This window comes from Drosophila virilis, chromosome 5, assembly GCF_030788295.1.
Source record: "Drosophila virilis strain 15010-1051.87 chromosome 5, Dvir_AGI_RSII-ME, whole genome shotgun sequence".
NCBI lineage: Eukaryota > Metazoa > Arthropoda > Insecta > Diptera > Drosophilidae > Drosophila > Drosophila virilis.
Window position 1 is genome coordinate 18,244,449 of NC_091547.1, and position 21,902 is coordinate 18,266,350.

General features: G+C 42.4%; 5 protein-coding genes across 6 annotated transcripts; 2 read left to right on the plus strand and 3 right to left on the minus strand.

The window, feature by feature from the left end:
- The first annotated feature begins 5,000 nt into the window (after positions 1 to 5,000).
- LOC6626319 (uncharacterized) lies at positions 5,001 to 6,722 on the plus strand. 2 transcript variants are annotated; one of them, XM_002049490.4, is made up of 4 exons: positions 5,001 to 5,177; positions 5,237 to 5,365; positions 5,435 to 5,560; positions 6,112 to 6,716. In XM_002049490.4, the coding sequence occupies exons 1-4, from the start codon at positions 5,108 to 5,110 to the stop codon at positions 6,315 to 6,317; spliced, it is 531 nt and encodes a 176-aa protein (XP_002049526.1). In that variant the 5' UTR covers positions 5,001 to 5,107; the 3' UTR covers positions 6,318 to 6,716. The 2 variants fall into 2 exon arrangements, with proteins under 2 accessions (XP_002049526.1, XP_015029433.1); XM_015173947.3 differs by having other exon boundaries at positions 5,009 to 5,181; positions 6,112 to 6,722.
- A 5,942-nt stretch (positions 6,723 to 12,664) lies between these two features.
- On the minus strand, positions 12,665 to 14,703 carry S-Lap5 (Sperm-Leucylaminopeptidase 5). The gene has a single exon (XM_002049489.4). It carries the CDS (start codon positions 14,587 to 14,589, stop codon positions 12,928 to 12,930), a length of 1,662 nt encoding a protein of 553 aa, XP_002049525.1. The 5' UTR covers positions 14,590 to 14,703; the 3' UTR covers positions 12,665 to 12,927.
- Positions 14,704 to 15,109: 406 nt separating this feature from the next.
- Positions 15,110 to 18,174, minus strand: fand (Pre-mRNA-splicing factor SYF1 fand). Its single transcript, XM_002049488.4, has 4 exons — positions 18,024 to 18,174; positions 17,455 to 17,967; positions 15,879 to 17,396; positions 15,110 to 15,808 (listed from the first exon to the last, which is right to left on the minus strand). Exons 1-4 carry the CDS (start codon positions 18,066 to 18,068, stop codon positions 15,230 to 15,232), a joined length of 2,655 nt encoding a protein of 884 aa, XP_002049524.1. The 5' UTR covers positions 18,069 to 18,174; the 3' UTR covers positions 15,110 to 15,229.
- A 95-nt stretch (positions 18,175 to 18,269) lies between these two features.
- geminin (geminin DNA replication inhibitor) lies at positions 18,270 to 19,192 on the plus strand. The gene has a single exon (XM_002049487.4). The coding sequence runs from the start codon at positions 18,412 to 18,414 to the stop codon at positions 18,976 to 18,978; it is 567 nt and encodes a 188-aa protein (XP_002049523.1). The 5' UTR covers positions 18,270 to 18,411; the 3' UTR covers positions 18,979 to 19,192.
- Opbp (Optix-binding protein) lies at positions 19,007 to 21,872 on the minus strand. The gene is made up of 5 exons (XM_002049486.4): positions 21,744 to 21,872; positions 20,904 to 21,687; positions 20,141 to 20,530; positions 19,534 to 20,077; positions 19,007 to 19,270 (listed from the first exon to the last, which is right to left on the minus strand). The coding sequence occupies exons 1-5, from the start codon at positions 21,748 to 21,750 to the stop codon at positions 19,217 to 19,219; spliced, it is 1,779 nt and encodes a 592-aa protein (XP_002049522.2). The 5' UTR covers positions 21,751 to 21,872; the 3' UTR covers positions 19,007 to 19,216.
- Positions 21,873 to 21,902: the final 30 nt, after the last annotated feature.

Consider the following 21,902-nt stretch of genomic DNA (forward strand, 5'->3'; position numbering starts at 1 on the left):
AGATCGACGGCGAAGTTATGTCGCTTTGAAACGTCATATCTCCAGGATTTTTTTAGAGCGGCGGAGCTATGTCGCTTTAAAACGACATAATCTCGTCATGATCAACGGCGATAACCACACGATTTTTTTTGGAAAACTTTAAATGGTCATATCTCGGCCAAATAAAGCCCGATAGGGGCCAAAAAGGGAGGGCTACTCGGGGAGGTCCGTAGAATCCGCCAAGATCGACGGCGAAGTTATGTCGCTTTGAAACGTCATATCTCCAGGATTTTTTTAGAGCGGCGAAGCTATGTCGCTTCAAAACAACATAACTCCATAACCACACGATTTTTTTTTGGAAAACTTTAAATGGTCATATCTCGGGCAAATAAAGTCCGATAGGGGCCAAAAAGGGAGGCTGTCTGTGGAGCCCACTTGTATAGCTCTGCTCTCCGCAGCGTTTACCATTCTACGGGAGAGCAACCAAATGCCCGGCACTTGAGACGTTATTCCTCCGGATGCTGCCTTTGCCAAGACGAACCTCATCAGCACGAGCATGGCATAAGTCTCTTTATTTCATGCTTCCAGTCAGTCAATCAGTCGATCAGTCAGTCCTTCAGGGCAAACAGTCTTTTATAAATATTTGATTCAGAAACGTTTTGTTACGCCCATAACTGCAGGTTACATATGGATCAGTACAAGTTAAGTAGCTCAGAATTTGGCTCTTTCAAGACTTGACAGAACGCGTCGAACCGGACTTTTGTGCCTGATATTCCGAGCTGTGGTTAATCGAATTACAACTATCATAGCCACTCGCTCTTCAGATCTGAAGTTATCCACAAGTGGGCTGGGAGCGAGCGTCAAGTGTTGCAAATATAGCGCGACATTATTGACACACTTAAGTCCCTGGCATTATGACACTAATCGTATTAGTTGGTCGTTAGTTAGGCGCTGCTGCTGCTCCGCTTGCTTTTGCTATCAGCGCCAAATGCGATTTCCGCACAATGAGCCGTTTGGCCCTTGCTTCAGCTCACCTGCCCATCGGCTTGGCTCGCCTCGTTTCCGGCTTACGTGCGCCATTTTTCGTACAGGTGACATAATGACCCGGCTCTGGACGTGCGGCTGCGACACGTAATTAGAGGGATGCGAGGTGGCAGCGGCAACCAGCCCCACTCCCACTCCCCACACTGCCTCTTCCGTCAAGTTTGTCATTTGGCAAATCGGTTTAGCTGTCGCCGAAGAATAGTTTCAACGAGCTCTACCATCTATGCAGCTGCCTTTATTAAATTCACAAACAACACGCTTCTTACTTACACCTCAAAGAGGGAACCAAGCCTGCTGCACACAAAGTGGATGGCTAACGATTTTCTGCTCCTGACAATGCCTGAGCTCGTCTCAGGCAAGCGGAAGCCGAGACAATCTAAAGCTGGCACATAATTGAAAGCCATTGACAGCTGATGTGTAGGTCATGCCAAGGACTGGCCCAGTTGCCCATGCCCCATTGACTTGAGTAGAAACCGACCTCCCCCCACCTCCACAATTTATCAATTTTAATCGCATGCAAATTTTATGCAGGCTCGCCAAAAGCCTAGGCAAAAATTTGTTGTGAGCCCAGTTATGTTGCTCATATGCCAACTGGCTGTTAGTTTTGTTAACAACATTTGCTTTTGGACCCGCTCCGGTCTTGTGCTAATCACACAGCCCCTCATGTGCTCATACCCCAGCCTATCCAGCCAGGCCAGCCGAAAGTTATGTCGCGACATTTGCATTTTGCTGACATAATTTTTGGTGTATTGTCAAGTCGAAGGAGTCTCAGCAGCGCACATGGCCAGAAAAAAGCATTTGCATAATTAATGAGCTGAATGGATTTGGGCGTCAAAGAAATTCTGTTAGTTTTATGAATCCTAAATAGAAATAGAAAGCTTATTCCCGCTAAACAGTCAAGATTTACCGCTCTATTGAATTAGATTGTTGAATTAACCGATTTATCACTAAAGTTATCAATATTGGCCTGCTAATCAGTCAGAAGGAGCGAATACATCCATTTACCATATTATGGGTACTCTGCAAGAGATGCGTATAGGCCAGGCTTGTCGAATTTGATATAGAGTTCGAAATATATTTTTCCTGAAGGTTTCTTTTCTCCTGCTTGTTAATTTAAAAAATTCAAATATTAATTGGTACAATTTTCCGGTCCGTTGGAAAAGTGAATTTCGTTTTGAATCGTGTCCCAAAAGCCCAGCACGCGCCCATCTCTACTACTAAATATATATAATCCAAAAATCGAGCATATCGGCAGCATTTATAATCGTATTTAAGCACAAAAAATTGCATTTATCACAAAGCATAACCTAACATACACATAAGAAGGCACTTGTCGGCTTTAGATCTTGCCAAATTACAAAGAAAATCATTTCTAAATATGAAGCTTTTACTGTTATTTCTTATTCCTGGAGTATTAACCTATACATGCAAACCGTTTCAAATTTTGCACAGATATCGATGCATCAATCTTTATCAAATACAAAATAATAAATCTTTTGTCTTGGATTAAATTGTACAATAAATGATTTCTATTAATATATAATAAAAGAAGTGTACGCACGTTTTTTAATTCGTTGGCTAACCTTATAGTTAGCAATATCGATCGGTTCAGTCGGACAAATTATTAGGAGAAGTAGCATAAGTTTAACGTGGTATAAAAAGACTATTAAAAAGTAACTTCTTGACTTGAGCAATTTATTTAAAATGATAGAGATGTAAAATGAACATGCACAAATTCGTATTGTTATTATCATCCAGGGCTTATGCTAGATTCAATCATGTAAAAGAATATTTTGGCTTGTTGTTGCCCTTCTCATGGTTCGATTGCTTGGGATTTGGCAAAGATGACGTTCTATTGTGTTACCTAGAAATGCCTGACTAACGCTAATTTCCGTAGCAATTCCTTTTTTGTACTTTTCCCGCAAGCTAATGACATTTGTGTCAATAAAAATAATCAATCATTGGCATAGAAAAGGGGGACAGGCGAGTAATCTTTAAAGATGATGATGGAAGCGGCTTTGAGCAGCCTTTGATGTGATATTCTGTGATGTGTGTCGCGACTTGTGACCGGAGTCTAAGGAGATTTTCAGGTTTGCTCCATTGAAAAGGAAAAAGACGTCGTTGTCAGATATCTTGATGGATGTGTGCCTTAAATTTGGCTTAAAGCAAAATGGCTTTTAGCTAAGTGCAACTAGCATTGGCAACATCGCAATTCCTACAAAGTTTCAAAGCACGTAGCTGGCCAGCAGCTGTGGAAAAAGTTTTACACACACACACATACACACTCACCAACACATAACAATTTACAAATAAATTTTAATTGTTTTGAACAATTAAAAATTAAATTTAAAAATACTACGTGAGATTTACGTGAAGAGCCAAAATTTTGCCTTTATTCAATTTCCACAACTGTTCGGGAACGTGTGTGTGCGAGAGTCTTCTCAGTAAATATATGCGTGTGTGTGTGTGTGTGTGTGTGTGTTTGATTGTGTGTGTGTTTTTGACTGTCCAAATGCCGCTGCTGCTAAACAAATTAAATTAGACAACTTTTATTCATTCGTTTGACATTTTTATTTGTTTTCAAACTCATTTCGTGCAAGGCGAGAGGACAACTCCGACCGGACAATTAACAACAAATACAATTTGCAGAATTTCGTTTAACAATTTTTAGCAACTGCTGTTATTTAATTGTTTGTCAGTCATCTCTTATATCTGCCCCCCCTTCTCCTCCACTTCATGCCACGCTCACGAGCTTCGCTTGCGCAAATTTAATTAAATGCCATTTGGATAAGAGGGCAGCTGGTCTAGTTTGAATGGTGTCTGTCTCAAGCTCGTGGCCTCTGAGCCGCTTCTGTTTGAATATTTTTAGATGTATTTAATATTTATGTCACTTTCTTTTATTTTCATATTGTCGTCGACATTGATAAGATCGCTTATCGCTTATTGATTGCCATCATCGAGACTCTCAAACTACACATAATGATACTGAAGCAACGTCACTTTCAATTACAATAAAACGTTCAATTATTCGGCATGCTTCGATACCAGATATCATGAGCAGCTCCATACTAAAAACGTTGTCGAATGAAAAGTTGTAAAAAGTCTAATAAAATATGCGATTCTCAATAATTCAAGTAAGACTTACCATCTTCATAATTTGTTTTAAAGCATTTCAATAAATAGTTGCCTCTACATTGTAGTTTATTTTCCTTAACTCTATCTTACTCAGTCTCTCTCTCTCTCTCTCTCTCTCTCTCTCTCTCTCTATCCGTGTCTCTGTCTCTGTCTCTGTCTCTCTTTCGATCGCATTCTTTGTCGCAATTTCTGCTTCTTTTATCTAGCTCTCTCTCTCTATCTCTTTACCTCTATATCTCCCTCTTTTTCTCTTTCTCTCTCTCTCTCTTTTCTCTTTGACTTAAACTCTTACTCAGAGCCTCTCTCATGTTTCTTTAATGCTTTTATTGATGTGTTTTCATTAAAATTTGTCTTCCTTTAAATAATAGATGGTAAACAAAAAAAAACTTTTTTGTATGTAAATATTAATTTAGATCTACGCACAGTAAAACTTAACTTTAAAATGTACAAAAACGAATAACTATCGCCTTCGAAAATAGATAGCAAAATTATGGGATTCTTGAAATCAACTAGAACAGGAACTAAAACACAAAACAAGTAATCTAATCGGCTGGTGTGTAATTTTTCAATGTTTATTATGGCTTACCCAACGAATCATCTGACAAACAGGACGGGCGACATTGCAACGTCTGAAACTGGAACCCAAACCCGATTGCAGAGCTATAATAATATCGACAAACAAATTCAAATGTAATTTACAAAACAAGGAAAAAGCCCTCTCACTTAGTAAACCTTCACAATTTGCTGCAATAAAAAACTGAATAGTACCCAAAGGTAAATGATAAGAACGTCGATCGTCTGTCGATTGCATTGAATGCCGCATTATCAGTTTGTCTCTGGCAGGGGCAACAGCAGCGCTTGTCCAAAACTAAAAAATTATATGCGTATCGAAGAGTACAATCTGTCAAAATCATAATCAAAATAAAAATAAGTGAATACCATATCGAGAATGCCACTGCAGCTGTTTAAGTTGCTGCTACTGTTGCTGCTGCTGCTGTTCAAGTGCCTCAAAGCCGAGTGTTGGTGAATATGCAAGTGAATAGTTTGTGAATACGATTCATATATACTCAAAACACAGCGCCACAATGTTTTCATTTCACCTGGATTGGACCATACGAGAACAAAACGAATATTGAAAATGAAAGCTGCGATTCCAGAGTCGGTGATTTCAACGAGATACCCTGTGAAATGCCTCTGGTAGTCACCGGTTTGTTTGCTCCGTTTGCTCCCATGTGCATTAGCCTATTTACCTGAACACACGTATATTCCACTCTAGCAAATGACACTGTGCCGGATGTGAAGGCACTGTGGAAGAACGAGACATTGAATCGTGAAAATTATCTGTGCCACATGTCGCCCGGTCTTTCCTGCGTCAAGTACTCCTACATATTCAAGGGCGGCAGTAAGTACCATCTTGAACTGCAGATAATATATGTAAACGTTATACCTTTTGAGAAAAAATAATGCGTAAAGGGGTAATGTAACGTGTCTAGTCTCTGGTAAATGCCCCTTTTAAACATTGAGCTTCCATAAGCTTGGGCAAAACTTAACCGATTTTTATGAATGTTGCAATTTTGGTCATGGTTTGTCCTCTATCTATATAAGTACGTATTTAGTAGATAAGAGATAAGAGAATACTCTTATTTATTATATATCTATTTCTTGTAGATTTACAAATCGATAAATTCTTCCTTTTCGCTTATTTACATCTGTTATTAACCAAATACATATATATTGGAGAATTTCTTAGATCTGTTAGATCAGGCTAGAGAGTATCTCATAATCGATGTCGACTCGAGTTGACTATCTATTTTATTTCTTTTTTGATTTATTAATTGAGTAAGATTAAGCAATATAAAAAAAATCAAATCAAATCTTAGAAAACTATCTTATAAAAACTTACTTCAAATTTCAAACACAAATTCATCTGGTTTTCCAACTCTTATTTTATAGTACAAAACGTGACATATATGTGTGCCAAGGTGAATAGCAGCAATGGTTGTTACCTACAAACGCATTCGACGGGCATGCAGGTGGAAGCCTGCGTTTGCACCTCCAAACTGGGCCTGATGCCCTGCAATGGCAGCTTGAGTACGCAGTCTCAACAAGTTTTGGGCTTTGCCATAGCCTTGCTCAGCGTTTTTATGATTGTTAAATAAACATTTAGAAACAAAATAAGAAAAGCAGACATAAACAAAAGTAATGTAGTCGATATCTCGTTGCAGCACTTCAATGCGATCGGAAGTGCAATGGCAATTTGTTTAGTCTACGTCAATGGAGAGGGTTGAGCAGGTTGGTGCCTGAACAAGTTACATTGTGTATTTTTCCTACAGCTCGCCTACAGCGAGCTCGCCCTATTCACTATTTAATGTGACATTTCCGCGCTTTTGATTTTGACAAGTTTGCACAATTTATGGGCTCTTTTTATAGGCCATATATTATTCTTTATGGTCTAGCATTGGTAACGCGTTGGCTAAATAAACTGCCATAATTTATTAACTTGGCTATTAATCAAATGCAACGATGACAATAACTTCACGCTCGGCATTTATTTAAATGTATTGTCTAAAAATATTTTAGTCTTTATAAACAGTTTATTTATGTTATTTCATAAATATCAATACTTTTGCAAAGCTGCGCAAATAATTTATATTAAAATTTGATTAAAAAATAAAAGATTTTTTTTTTTGTTTTGTTTTTGAAATCTCTATTAAAAGTGCAATGTTTCTGACGACCTTAAATGTTATTCTGCGCAATTCGTGAAACGTGTTGCCCGTGCAGACAACAGAAAAATCTCAACTCAATAATAACAATAAATAAACAGTAAATCAAACAAACCATAAAATATTGTCACAGACAGCAGCGGCATAATAATAGGCTGCCAGGCCGATGGCACGGGCTGGTAGATTGCTGAACTGAAGACCACGACCAAATGGCAAACAATGCAGGCGATAAACAGAAACCGAGTAATACTCCAATTGCCGGCGGGGCCACGCGGCGTATGAGCAATGCGCACAGTGCACAATTAAAGCTGCCGTAGAGGGGGAGAGGTAGTGCTGGGTGCGACAGCTGGTTGGGGCTAGATTGGCAGAGACCAATATCCATTGGACCAATGCATTCAAATAAACTAATTTTAATTCCTCTCTCCACGGCCGGGGCACGCAATGCAGCTCAATTGTGACGCAAATTGTTATTAAAGGATGGCACTGGGTGTCACATGGAAATTGGGGGTGTGGGTGAGGGGTGAGTGCTGCTGACAGCGTTTATTTGTTGCTGCAGCCGTTGCAGTCGCTGCCATGCATTTACACATTTATTTATTTAATTTATAAATTACTTTTAATGTTTTTATTTTAACTTAAAAGCAGAAAGCAATGCGAAAACCTTAAAAACAACCATTCGCAAATTATGACGTTATATGAAATGGACACTTGGTAAATGTAAATTCTTTTGTTGTTGTTCTACTATTCGCATTTCCTGTGTCCCATCGGAAATGGATGAAATAGGTTTAATGTTTTTGTGCAGGTAGAAGGGGTAGAAGGAAGCATCTTCGAACCAATAATGTATACATATGTCCGCCTGTCTGACGGACTGTCCGCTCGTCTGACGAGTAAACGCATCGATCTCAGAACTTATAAGAAATAGAGATTTGAAACTGACTCACCAAAATGACAGATGGCTTCTAAAACAATATATACAATTTAAATATCTTTCATTTTATAACTAAGTAAACGAAGGCAATTCTTTTGCTTTGGCAACAAAGTACACAATGCATTCAACTAAATTTTATGCATATTTGTTAGTGTTATAAATATTTCTCTAACAAGTTTTAATCACATTTTCATACGCGAATTAGCAGAGCTATTAATTTTGGGAACACATACGGCCCAAAACTTGCACAATAAGCGAATTTCCCAAAAAAAGTGCAATTGAGCTGCGAGCGAGACGCTGCGACTGCTTTAATTTGCAGTTTTATTTATGCAGAGCCAATATACATTTAATATAGATATATATATACAAATATATACATACATATATATATATAAATTTTGCAATATATTCGATATGCATAGACCGAATACTCCAATCGACTGGACGCTGCGCTTATCTTAACGCCCTGCCACAAGCCAACATTTTGGGGGTGTGAAAAATAAATATAATTTGTTTTTGTTGCCTTTATTGTTGTTGTTGTTTTTGTTGTTGGGGCTATGGCTCCTAATATTATGCCATGTTTATGCACAGTGCATAACTAAACTTTCATTGTTGTTGTTGCTGTTGCTGTAGCTATTTGTTTAGCATTTGCCTAGACAGTTTTATGTACATTTTGATAGCCCGAATCGCCAGGCAGCCAACGCGTCGTATGCGTTATATTACAGTATATACAGTGCACATAATTTATATGTCTGAGGCACGTTCGTTCACATATTTAACAAGCAATAACGAAAACAATAATAATCGCTGGTGATAAATAAATGTGATTAGCATTATCTTCAAATGCAGCGTTGAAACCTGCCATTAACCAGCGGCTTAGTTGAGATTAGCGAATGTGAATGCATTCACTTACACTTGGGAGTTAAAATAAAATATAATATAATATATAATATAAATATATCACAAAAAACTAGTAACCCTGAATATTCTTATATACATAAAATTTGCTTAGAATGCATGTATGTAACGAAAATAAACAACTTGTTTTTATTTGAAAATATTTGAAGTAATAGCTAACTAATAAATAGCAATCGATGTGTGCTTGAATTATTCAAAGAGCAAACATGAGCCATGAATGCATGCACGTTGCTTGGCACATTCAATGAGTGCATTCATATATATTCACCACATGCTCAATTATTCATTGGCTGTTTTTGCTCCAATTTTCAAATGAACTAAATTTGCACCGCCACGTTTTGTATTTTATTTTGGATTAAAACCAATGGCAAGCACAACGAGGAAACCCGCAAAAAACCGCAACAAATTTAGCACGACGCTTGACCGGATAAGGCGAGCGAGGGGTGGAGTGGGGTCGCGCGCCTTAGCTGCATTTGAATGCAGCGCCCGGACAATCGAAAACAAAATGGCGACTCGCTGACCAGTGAAGTGTGACAGGCAAAACAAAAACCAGGTTAAAAGAATGCGCCAAAAATTAAGCATACGCCGCGTGGGCGAAAGAAAAAAGAATAGAATAGAAAATTCGGCATTCAATCGCAACAACAATCGCATAATATATATATACGTATATATCTGCATGTTTTAGAAGCAATGCGAAGCAAAATGCAAATGAAACCCACCGCAGCGCTACTCTGCCATTAATTGGCAATTTATAGCGGAGCCAAACCACATCGAGCACTCCACCCCAGCATCAGCAGCAGCAGCAGCAGCAACAGCCGCACCACCAATGCCACCAATGCCACCAGCCGCCCATTTTCACGTGCGCGCTCAAGTGAAAATTATCATTTCCAGCAACTGAATTTCTCTCATACTATACAACCGCAAAACAAGAGCCAATGCTATAAAAATGTACATAGAAAGCGACACTCGGGCGGGGCTAACAAAAAAAAAAAAAGAAGAAAAGTCGCCAAACTTTAGCCGCGGGCAAACCGTCCATGACGACCACAGAAGGCGACACCCCAAACTGTTCCAACAAAAGAAAAAAATAAACATGAAAGAACAGTATTTATATAATTGATAAGACGAATATATGATGCTCTTTACTTAATCAATTAATCCAGTCGGCCGTTTAAATCACAAAAACAAAAGCCAACAAATTTAATTTATTTTCCAGAGTTTGAAGCAATTTAGCTGAAGCGCATGAAAAAACTTTATTTTATAAAATTCAAGAATTTTATTGATTTAGTACAATTTTTTTAAATGCAATAATTTTATAAATTTAGTACATATTAACAGCAAAATTGCTTTAAGGAATGTTATTTAGCAGCTTAGAAATAATTTTATTATATCTGAAAATCAACCATAAATATTTTTTTATTATCAAATATTAAATAAAATATTAATAATACTATTAATTATTATAATAATTATATAAATAATTTATTACTTATAATCTCTTCAAAACTTCTTCGAGCTTCGGCTTCTCATTTCCCTTTAAATTTAGCTGCCAAGCTTTAATCCATTTAGTATAATATATTTAATAATATATTTAATATTCTCAACAATTCATATATCGATGCATATTAAATTTAATCTCGAACTGACTTTTACCATTTTGACTACTTTAGCGATAAAATGATTAAGCCCCAGATAAAGAGTATATTACAAGCCCAGGCGGCGATTTATCGCATTTTGCTGCGGTCGGCATTAGTTACGCTGAATTTTATCACAATTGCAATTCTTTCTAGAACCGGTCCCAGACCCGCCAAAAAGGATTTTTTTTTTGGGCTGCAGCCAAGCCAAGGAGGTTGGTTGGGCATGCGAATGATGATTAAGATGAAAATAGAAATGGAAATGGGTGTGGAAATGGAAATGGCCGCTGCCTTGGCAACTGACCGAACAGCGAACGGCCAGCGTTGAGCGTCGAGCGTTGCTAATTTCCACGTTTCGCCCTAAAATATAATCATAATTCGGTCTGATTTTTGCTTTGTTGCCGCTGTAAATGATTAACGCCGCGGGCTTTTTGGCCGTAGCCGCATGATGGGCGTGGCATGCGTCCGAACGACCGTTTAACTTTTGCTGACGCCTTCAGACCTCAGTGTTAGCTTCTGGCTAGCTACATTTTGGCATTCGAATGGGTTCTTTAAAGTGCACAACACCCACAACTTCAAATTTGCTAAAAAGCAAAAACGAATCTCATATTCTTGAAGCCTGATTGCTCATTAGCAAATTCATTTGGCTGCACTCCAGCGGGAGCGCTTAGCCCTCATGGCAACCCCTCATACGACCCTAACTGATAACTCGAAAGCATTTCCAACGCCGCGTTGAGTGCGCACAGGGAGCAGGCAGTGCTCAAATACTACGAGACCAGCTAATAAATACTCTATATTGAACACAATTAAAGGCCGATGTGTGTGAAACCTTGTGCATTTTATTTCCTACAGTCCTCATAAAGAAGTGTTGTTATTTACGGGACAGATAATATTATATCTTTTCGAGGGTACTTTAGTAAAAGTGTATAGATAAGTCAGTATTATCCTAAATATACAGAAAAATTAGGTCAGTTTTTTCACAAACAACTTTCTGTGAGCTGTAAAAGTGTATTGAAAGATTATATTTATCTCCATCTCAAAACATTTTTGGGATTATAAAATTGAAAATAATAAAAATTGCCTTATTTGAAGGTCCAAAATATATTTAAGCCCCAAAGAGTCGAACTTTTCTTAAGAGTATTTTAGAGTTAACTTCTATAATTAGGAATATATTATAGCTGTCAGACAAACTGTATCAGTTGTTGTGAACACTTTCAGCAATTGTAGTATTTTAGTGTATTTGCAAATTGGAAAATGCAAAAATGCTTCAAAATTATCATTTCGTTGGCCTAATGACTTGTGCAAAATGTCGCGGTGTTGAGAGATACTTGGCGAGCAGCTTGGCTTAGCAGCTGCGTAATGCTGGCTGTGAATTTACGCTGTGTGTGCTCCACTGAAGAACCTATCCCAGTTGCCAACTTAGCGGGGCTGAGCGCAAAATGTTTGCTTAATTGTCAAAATTTATGTTGCTGGTGCTGGGTAAACTATCCAAATACCACAAAGTCGCTTGAGGAGAGAGCTGGCGGCAGGGTGACAGGGTGCGGGGTTATCATGGTTCATGATGAGGGATGAGCATTAACCCAGTTAACCCATTAAAGCCGTGTCATAAATTCAAAGCCCACAGCACAACAACAGAGCTGGCAGCAGCAGCAACAACAGCAACAGCAACAACAACAACGTTGCCGCACGCTTTGTGGCTTTTTGTGGCCAGGCTTGGCACCGTTTTTCGACTCATTAAAGCCAACTTTACGCAATTAGCCTAATAAGCCGCCCAGAAGTAGGCTACAAAAAGCAACAGCGAGTCACAGAAGCAGACACTGCGGCCACCTCGCAATTTAACAACACTTTTGGGCGCATTTCGCTCAATTAATTTAATTAAATGACAGCTCAAATATGCAACGAGTCCAATGTGAAGCTGACCCCACTGATGAATACACTAAATAATGGACCTTGGGCATAGTAGTAAAAGGTAGCTGTATGCCCAATAGATGTCAAAGGCTGAGTGCAGTGCGTAAACATGAACGAATATCGTGTACCCTGTAAACAGTCGACAGCCGAGAGGAAACCTTAGCTGAGGATTTATTACTTAACTTTCGTAAGAACTGTGCATTAAAGTATAGCACTTCTCTAATCAAGTGATTATGACTAGAAAATACCCTGTACTCAGCTGCACAAAAAGCTTAAAAGCAAAACGCCAACTTCTTTCAGCACCAATTTGAAAAATATATTCTCAAATAAATGGTGTTTGCTAAACGATTATTTTAAAATTATCCAAGCTGAAATGATAACCGATTGTTAAAGGCCATAGATACATGCACATATATCTTTTTTATTTTTCATACATTGCTGGCAAATACAGTTAAAATCGTTATACTACTAATTCTATTGTGGTTTACAGTACGATTTTGCTTAATATACATTGGGTGTTCCTGGGTGTTCTTCCCCCCACCATTTCAACAACTCATAATATAACGAATAATTTTGAAAATGTTGAAATAGAAACGTGACTAACAAATCAAGTTGTTAAAAATAATAAAGTAAAAATCTCTAACTTAAAGTAGATGTTTAGTGTCTACTTGTTGTCTGGACAGGCCATCTGGTAAAGGAACTGGATGATAGTGCGTGTGGGACGACCAGTCATGCGATCGCGAAGCAAGTACGGCAATGGAGCGTAACGAGTCAACATGCCCACGTTGCGGATATCAATGTGGGCCCAGTCCACGCAAGGCACCAGCTCGTGCAGCACGGCAGCAGCGATGCAGCTGGAGGCGGGTCCACGGCCGCGATTGCTAATGTCGTAGGTGATATTGGGTGAGATCAGCCGTTTAAAGTAATTCCAAAGCGGCAAGCGCCACAAACGATCGCCCGTCAAGCCGCCAGCCTTTTCAAACTGCTTGAACACAAAGTTCGAATTGCTGAAGATGCCCGCAGCGCTGCCGCCAAGACCACAGCAGACGCCATAGCCCAAGGTGGCAATGTCTACGACGAGGCGAGGCTTGAAATTGGCTTGGGCATAGATTAGGGGATCCGCCATAACCACCACGCCGGCCTTGCTGACATCCTTAATGCCCAGTGTCTTGCCGTTCAGCAGGGTGACCACATCCCCCGGCTTGACGGCCATCCCGGACGGCATATTCTCGCAGAGCGGCAGCACCGCACTTATATTCAACGGCAGCGACAGAGCTGCCGCGGCTCGTATGGTGGCCACACAGACAGCAGCGCCGGCCATGCAGCCGCGATACATTTGCATACAGTCCTTGGGACGCAGGCAGAGGCCGCCGCTGTTGTAGGTGAGGCCCTTGCCAAGCAGTAGGATAGGCTTGTCCTCGGGCGCGGTGCCGCAGTAGTTGATCTCCAGTACAACGGGCGGCTCACAGCTGCCCTTGGCGACCATTAGAAACGAGTTGAGACGATTCTCCTCGATCCAGTCCATGGAGCGTATATCGACGCTCACACCGCACGGGCACAGTGCATCCACAGTAGACTGTGCGAATATGGTGGGCGTCATCTGATTGGCCGGCGCATCACTCAAGCGTCTGGCCAAATTTTGTGATTCGGCCTTGAAGAGGCCACGCGTCCATGCATCCACATCGGGTGAATCATACAGCTCCAGTTTAGGTATGTGTGTGCGATCCTGTTTACGGCGATTGCTATTGTATCGCCAAATGGCCAAGGCGCTGCCCTCGGCCGCTTGCTCCGGATATTCCATGGAATCCACAAAGACATCCGTGACGCCCTGCAATTGCAGGGCACGAGCCCCAACGCCGGCAGCAACGCGTGCATTCTCCATGCCCTCATCAATCATTTCCAGATCATTGAAGCCAGCGCCCTCCTGTCCCAGGCCCACCACGGCAACGGCACTGAATTCCGGATCCACATTCATAAAAACTAATCCCTTGCCCAGATCACCCTTCATGTTTGTCTCGCGCACCAACTCCGAGATTTTGCCCTGTGCCCGATCATCAAACTTCTCACCACTGGACGTCAGCTTGGGCTCCCTGTCGCCCTCCTTGGTATATACGCCCACCACAACGCCCTTGACAACGGCTGACTCATCGCATTTTGTGGCAAGGCGCCGCCACTGCTGAATTGCAGTCAAGCTACGGATATGCCAGGGTCTTCTCAGTATGCCCTCATTCGTATTGACTTGCATCCAAGATTTCGATACATGCATCCGCTTGTACAGCTGCAAATTTTTGTAGAATGCATTGCCCGTACGTGTTGCTAGCATCATCGTGGTTACTCTTCGTGTGTTTCAGTATTCTAATAACTATTTTAGTAATGTATTGTTTTTCTAAGCTCTTCCAAAAATTTTTGTGATTTGAATGTGAATATTCCAAGTGTACTGAGTCCTACTGAGTGCTATAGCAGCTGACATGCAACACTTGGCCTGCTCAGTTTTTAAAAAAAAAATCAAGAATTTAGACAAAGAACACAGAATAAGGTCTGCCAAAACCAGCATTACAAATAGATAATAATTACATATAATATTAAAATCTGAACTTTAAGCTAACAAAAAGTCTGCGCTGCTTTAAGAATATAAAAATAACTGAAAGAGTGACTCGATCCCTTGAAATTATTACTAGCCGATTTAGCTGCAATATTTCAAGGAACATAAATCCGCTTGAATATAGTCGCCTGATGTGATTTACGCTAATAAGTATTAAATGATTATAGTAATATATATAATGGTATATTTATTAATGCGTGTTTCTATCGTTTAAGACTCTAGTAGCAGAGTCAGTTAAAGTCCGTTTCTTTTTAAGCAAATGTTTATTTGATTGAAGTTTGTTTAACTTAGTGCTTGAAAAACTATTAACATATTCGTATCAAATGGGAAAAACATTTCTCTTACAACATTTTTATCTATACTTTTATTCCTCATCGGAGTCTTGTTGATTGTTGGGTTTAAGACTGCCGAAGACCTTGGCAGGAATGGCTTTCTGTTCGAAACGCAGCTTCTTCATGATGAGACCCTCATCATCGGTTTTGGTGGCTGCAGCCGTGTCGCCTTCTGGGGCATGTTCAGTGCCAGCGTCTTCTGCCTCATCTTCTTCGTCCTCATCGCTGTCGCCAATGTCAATCTCATCGGGATTGATGACAGTATTCTCCTTGCCCTTGGCACCGCCTTGCGTCTCGCCGCGCACAAACATAATATTGGACGCAGCCTTCTCGACTGGCTTCTGTTTGGCCTCCGATGCCGCCTGTCGCGCCTTCTCCTCCAGCAAGCGCATGGCATCGGAGCTAGTGCCTGGGCCGGCGCCCGCATCGGCGGCAGCGCCATTGGTCGTATTGAGAAACTGGGCAGCCATCATGTTGACCTGAGTGTTGTAGGTGGCCTGCACAGAGCGCTTAATGCGTAGCATTTCACGCATGGTGTCCTCGTTGCCATGACGCACCTCAAACTCCTTCCATGTTTGCCAAAAGTCGGCGGTAATACGCGGATCGCAAACCTAAAAATAATAAATAAAATTTAATAATTATAATTTTAATTTACACTTTGATTATCCAGAAGCAACTTGCCTGTGAGCAATGCGCATAGATGGCCCTGGCACGATCCACCTCGCCAAGTTTGGTCTCCAGCTCCGCAAACTTGACGCACATGTGCCGCATGTTCTGCTCTGGCAGCGCCTCGATGGCCTTTTCATAGATCTCACGTGTGCGCGGTAGTCCATAAATTTCGGCTGCTTTTTTGATGAATATGTTGTACATGTCAAACATCTCGTCCTCTTTAACAGCGCTGGTGGCGCGATCGTAAACAGCCATGGCGTGACGCGCCAGTCCATGCTCCTCCTCGAGCTTGGCATACAGCAAATAGAAATACTTGGCATGCTCTGGCGGACACTGATCCAGGCACTGCTCAAAAAGATCACGTGCACGCTCCAGCTTGGTGCCGCCATAGCGTTCCAGAAACTTGGTTAGATAGGAATTCCATATGTCATAGACATTCGGCCATTTGAACAGCGCAATGCCCTTTTCGTAGGCGCGATACGCCTCCTCATAGTAATTGTGCTCTTCCAGGAAGAGGCCGTAATTGATGATTATTTGCGGCGTGCAAATCTTGAGGTCAATGATGCGTTCATAGACCGCCTTGCAGGTCTTGAAAGTGCCAAAGGATTCTTCCAGGTCAGCGTACATGGACCACACTTTTAGAGATTTATAAAGACGCATTTGCACCGTTTCCGTCTCATCATGATAGGCAACCTTTCGCTTAGGCATGGCCGTGGCGCGCTGCATCAACTTGAGCGCTGCTTCGAACTGCTGCTGACGCAGCTCCATTTCGGCCCATTCGCACCACACGGCCGCCAAGTGCTCCACTTTAACGTATTCCACTTGCGTGCCACGCTCAAAGACCACACGTGCATCCTCCACCTGCCCGTTGGCCTCATAGAACTTGGCGAACTCCACCCATAACGTGTGCAGCTGACCCACTGCCTGCTTTGGCTGCACCGTCTGCACTGCTTCCGTATATGTGTTGATGATATCCTCCGGCTTATCCTCATATAGTTTCACCCGCTTGTGCCACTCATGCACATTATGTGGATTCTGGCGTAGCAGCACGCTGTTGAGCAGCAGCAGACGGCGCTCCATCAGATACTCGAAGCGTGAGAGACGCAGCTCTACATCAATGTCATCCTCCTCGTTTGCGTACTCATCATTCGCCACCTGCTCCATGCGCTTGTTCAATGACAACTCCTCAAACTGCGCATACTCATCAAAGACTTGGGTGAAGTCTCGCACCGTGGTCACCGTTTGTATGGCCTCCTCATAGATGTCACGGGCACGATCAAACAAACCGGAGCGGACATAGTAATCGGCCAGGGAGTTCCAAAGGTGGCCCAACTGATCCGTGTAACGACGCAGGCCACCACGAATGATCGCATCCACATTCAGTGAATGCACCTTGTGCGGATGCTTTGATATCATATCGCAGAGCTCGTTCCACAGCTGATGATTCGACTTGCCGTGCTTTGAGACAAAGTGCTCATTGTCAACAATGTGCGCCAGTTGCTGTGCAGCCTCATCCAGACGCTCTGCCTCCTACGGCGATAAGTCCATGTTACAGAAAGCATTATTTTTCTAAATAGAACAGTCTTACCTGCAAGTAGGCCACATACTCCTCGGCATCCTCGGGAAACAGCTTCAGATAGCGCCTGTAAACACGCAGCGCCGTTTCGGGCATCTCGTAGCGCTGCACAAACTTCAGATACAGTGGCCAGATGCGTCCGTGCTGCGTTATGGGCAACGCGCGCAGAGCACGATCAAAAACGTGACGCGTACGCGTTATGCGGCACTGTGAGCTCATGAACACCCCATAGTCCATCCAGATGCGTGGCATCTTGTGCATGAAGACGAGCGCCCGTTCGAATGTGTTGTTCACTTGCTCGTACATGGGATCTGTGGGTATTTTGCCCCGCACCTGCTTCCTGCGCGTACGCAAATAGTTGTACCAGATCTTGTAGCTGCCGGGCAGCTCCTTTAATGCGCGCTCGTATACCAAATTAACGCCATTATTGGGCGCCTTGGCCTTGTGATCGATGTAGCGCAGCCAGTGCTTGACGGAATAGGCATTGCGTAGAATCTCCTCCTCATACGGCACATCCTCTTCATCCTAAAGATGTGCGGTTAGCGAAAAACTGTAGTAAACAACAGACACTATATACTTACAAAATTCAGCTCGATTTGCAGTGCTTGTGTTGTTTTTTCAGCCATTTTGCATTTATTTGCAATAAAAAAATGCAACAAAAGCCGCAAAACGTTTGCATGCGCGTCCGCTATCAGCTGTCTACGCGCGGCGTTGCCACCCTTGTGAAAATAACCAACAGTGTAACCAGCTAGCATTATTGGCATTTAAATACTTCTAATAGGCAGCAAATGCGACAGCCCTAACAGTGCTGTAAAATGCATGCCAAACAGTGTTGAGCATCTGCACGCGGCATCTTTTTGGCGGCCATCACAACTGAGAACCGAAAATCACAAGCCAAAACGCATAAATTGATGTGTTAATAAATATAGCGCATTTAGCGAAATAAACGAACAACGAAACGACTTGAAAATGTCCACGGGCGCTGCACGAGTTTACATTCAAGTCGAGAGCGAGGCCGAGCAACAGGAGCATCTGAAGCAACAACGCAAAACACTAAAGCCACTGCAGGCGAACACGAACGCCAACGACAAGGAGAATCTTACGGGACTCGGACGCGTCTCCATCGTGGATCAGCTTAGTCGCTTAAAGGCTGGCGTCAATATAACGCCCAAATATGGCAAACGCAAATGCGTCGATGCAGCCGCCACAACAACACAAATAACAACACAGGACGCCGATACACAAACGGAAGCTATTGTTGCCGCCAACGATGCCGACAAGCCCATCACAGCCGATGATCTGACCAGTGAGTGCGAGCCCGGCGAAAACTACTACAAACTGCTCTCGGAGCAGCGACGCGTTGCGCTAGAGGAGACGCTCAACGAGAATCGGCATTTGCATGAGCGCATCGAAGGTCTGGAGGAGGAAATGGACACAATGCGCAAAGAACTCGACGAAGCTAAGAATCTGGTTGAAGTGCTCAAAGAAATATGCGACGAGGATGACAGCGACGAGCAGGAGGCTCAGCCCGAATAGTTACAAATGCTAATAACCAATAAACACATTTTGTATGTTTTTAAGTCATTATTTAGATTATATTTTGCAAGTAGTTAAATGATTTCAATTCTCTTAACTTATACATTACACTCTATGCAACATCCAACCCAATGGACTGGTCACAATGTACGCCAGCAATAAATATTTACTAGTTAATGTGACAGTTATGTTCCAATAAAAGTTTGTTTCCTAATTTGCGTGTTGTCCAAATGGAATTTTACTTTAGCCAGTCGGTGATGATCTCCTCGTTGTGAAAGGTCTCCACATCGAACTGCAAAAGAAGAGAGAGTTAAAGGTCTGTGCAAATTGAAGATTTTTAGCTCAGTTGTAAGTGTAAATATCCTATTATCCCTTCTACTCAGAGAGGCTTCTATAGCTATAGATCAAGTTACCTGGGGTTAAAGTGGGATTCCTTAAAACCTTGTCCAAGTATTCATAGTTTTAAAAATGTGCCTACACCTATGCCGAGCTATGGCGCTTTGGCCTATGCCATGTTCTTCAATGTTATTTAGGTCAATATATTTAAGTACCTACCGCATCTGTGGATACTTCAATGCACTCCTCATATTTGGGCACCGCACCCATAACGTCTACATCATTGGCGGCTGCATTTAGATAGGCTGAATCTGCCTTGGCCGCCGCTATGAGCACCGCCGTTTCGGTGTCTGGAACAATAATCTCATCCTCGTCCGTGGCGGCTACTCTGGCCAGTCGTGTGTCCGCATCGTCTGGATGGCCATGGGCTGCCTTCATGTGCAGACGCAGTGCAAAGGGTCGCGCATACTCTGCACCGCAAGTAACGCACCAATATTTGTTGGATATCTGCTGGCTTTTGATGGCCGCACTGCTGATGCTTTTCGCGTCACCAGTTCTGTGGGTCGACATGTGTGCCTTGACGGCATACAACGAGGCAAAGGGACGATTGCAGACGGCGCACTGATAAGGCTTCGTGTGCGTATTCTTATGCGCGTAGAGCTGTACGGAGGTGCGAAAGGACTTCGGGCAGCTATCACAAACATACAGACGCTCCGAGCTGTGAATGCGCAAATGATGCGAGTACACCTGGTGCGACTTGAAGCTGCGCAACGCAAATATACAAAGAGTTTGAGCATATGACAGACTCTAGTAGCACATTACATACCGCTTATTGCAGGTGGTGCACACATACGGCCGTATGTTTGTGTGTGTGCGCAGGTGGAGCGTCAGCGAGTAGGAGACGCGAAACGTTTTGCCACACACCTCGCAGCTGTAGGGCTTCTCGCCAGTGTGTACGCGCTCGTGCTTCACCTTTTCATAGGGCCGCGAGAAGACGCGCTCGCAGTATTGACAGGCGAATCCTGGTTTATCCTTGTTTAGATTGGCGGGCTTTTTATTGGCGTTGCTGTTGTTGTTCAGCGCATGGCGTTCATGAATTTTCAGATGCATCTCATAGTTGGTCACATTATCGAACTTGCGATTACATGTCCCGCACAGGAACTGCTTCTGGCTCTGATGCATCTGCTTGTGCACAGTCAAAAGGTTCTGCTCGAAGCTGCAATGAAATGACAAATGATTATTAACACGATTGAAGTCACCAAATCGGGTCCAGGAAGAAACATTTGCAAAGCGAGGGCTTCACAAAGTATAACAAACAGATCTACGAGGAACCTAGCAGAAACGAACGATTCATGAATCCTAGCAGGCGTGCTAATGTGAAATATAATAGTTACTCGTAATTGCCGAATTTGGTTAAAAAATAATGAAAAACAAAAGGTTTTCCGTGAAAAAACTCTGTTGCCAACTAACAATTCCATTAAAGCAACCAGACAAGTAATACACGGATTTAAAGTCTAGAGAGCGGTATATAGATTCAAGGTGTGGTCGTTCAATGATTTACAATATTACTAGACACGCGTAGTACCGACCTCTTGTTGCATATTTCGCAATAGAACTGATCCAGTTCGCTGTACTGCTGATGCGCGCCGACGGGCAGCGCGTCCTGAATGGATTTGGAGGCACGTTTGTTGTGGATGCGCATGTGGAACTTAAGGCATTTGGGAGAACTGAATTTCGTTTGGCAAATGTGGCAAACGGTGCTGGTGCTATTGCTGCTTCCCGCTGTGGCAGCTGTGACTTTGCGTCGCATTGGCGTTTGCGTTTTGGCCAGCTTGGTGTTGTGCTTGCTGCGTGCTTCACCATTGGTGTCGGCCTGTGGACAGCTGTGGTCCTCGGCGCTCTGACGTGTCTCGAATATGCTATGGCAATCGAAGCAGAAGTAGCGTTCCGATTTATTCGACACTTCCTCGACTGCGGCTTCGTCTACTTCAGCTTCGGTCGCTGGCAACGGTTCGTCATCTTCCAGCACATCCCAGAGCTGGGGCTCGCTTGCCTCGTCCAGTTCCTCAATCAAATCATCCTCAACCACAATGGAATCAATGTCTATTGTGTCGTCATCGAACTGTATTTCGTCTTTAATCTCTACGGCATGCACCGTCACCTTGGACCTGGCCTCAACAGTGCCTGAACAGCTGTCGGGCCCACTGTGAGCCTGGTTATACGACTCGATGCTGTCAAAGTCGTTGCCACAATCTTCACAGTAGTAGAGCTCATCCGCACACGTATCAATTATGAAATGGTCAACATTGCTTTGTTTTTCTGTCTCCACGTGCAAGTGCGGAGTTGTTGTCTCGGGTTTTTTTCCAACGTGCCCTGAAAGTTACGAATGTGAGCGAGGGCAAGCGTCTATTTACCAGCTTCATACGCACCTGACATGGCATTATTTCAGTTTAAACGCTACAAAAATATGCTACACTCTCGCTACCTACATATGTATAGTCCCACTTTTATTTCTGTCGCAAATTATATCCCAATATCGATGAATTAATATTCAGAAGCAGAACGATATTCGAAAATATTTTACTTTC

Coding starts and splice junctions, on each gene's coding strand:
- LOC6626319 (XM_002049490.4), top strand. CDS start 5,108: ATGCCACTGCAGCTGTTTAAGTTGCTGCTACTGTTGCTGCTGCTGCTG. Junction 5,178..5,236: donor CAAGTGCCTCAAAGCCGAGT/GTTGGTGAATAT, acceptor CTCAAAACACAG/CGCCACAATGTTTTCATTTC. Junction 5,366..5,434: donor AATGCCTCTGGTAGTCACCG/GTTTGTTTGCTC, acceptor ATTCCACTCTAG/CAAATGACACTGTGCCGGAT.
- S-Lap5 (XM_002049489.4), bottom strand. CDS start 14,589: ATGATGCTAGCAACACGTACGGGCAATGCATTCTACAAAAATTTGCAG.
- fand (XM_002049488.4), bottom strand. CDS start 18,068: ATGGCTGAAAAAACAACACAAGCACTGCAAATCGAGCTGAATTTT. Junction 17,968..18,023: donor TGCAAATCGAGCTGAATTTT/GTAAGTATATAG, acceptor GCACATCTTTAG/GATGAAGAGGATGTGCCGTA. Junction 15,809..15,878: donor TCTATGCGCATTGCTCACAG/GCAAGTTGCTTC, acceptor TATTATTTTTAG/GTTTGCGATCCGCGTATTAC.
- geminin (XM_002049487.4), top strand. CDS start 18,412: ATGTCCACGGGCGCTGCACGAGTTTACATTCAAGTCGAGAGCGAGGCC.
- Opbp (XM_002049486.4), bottom strand. Junction 20,531..20,903: donor TGCGAAATATGCAACAAGAG/GTCGGTACTACG, acceptor ATTTCATTGCAG/CTTCGAGCAGAACCTTTTGA. Junction 20,078..20,140: donor TGCACCACCTGCAATAAGCG/GTATGTAATGTG, acceptor TGCGTTGCGCAG/CTTCAAGTCGCACCAGGTGT.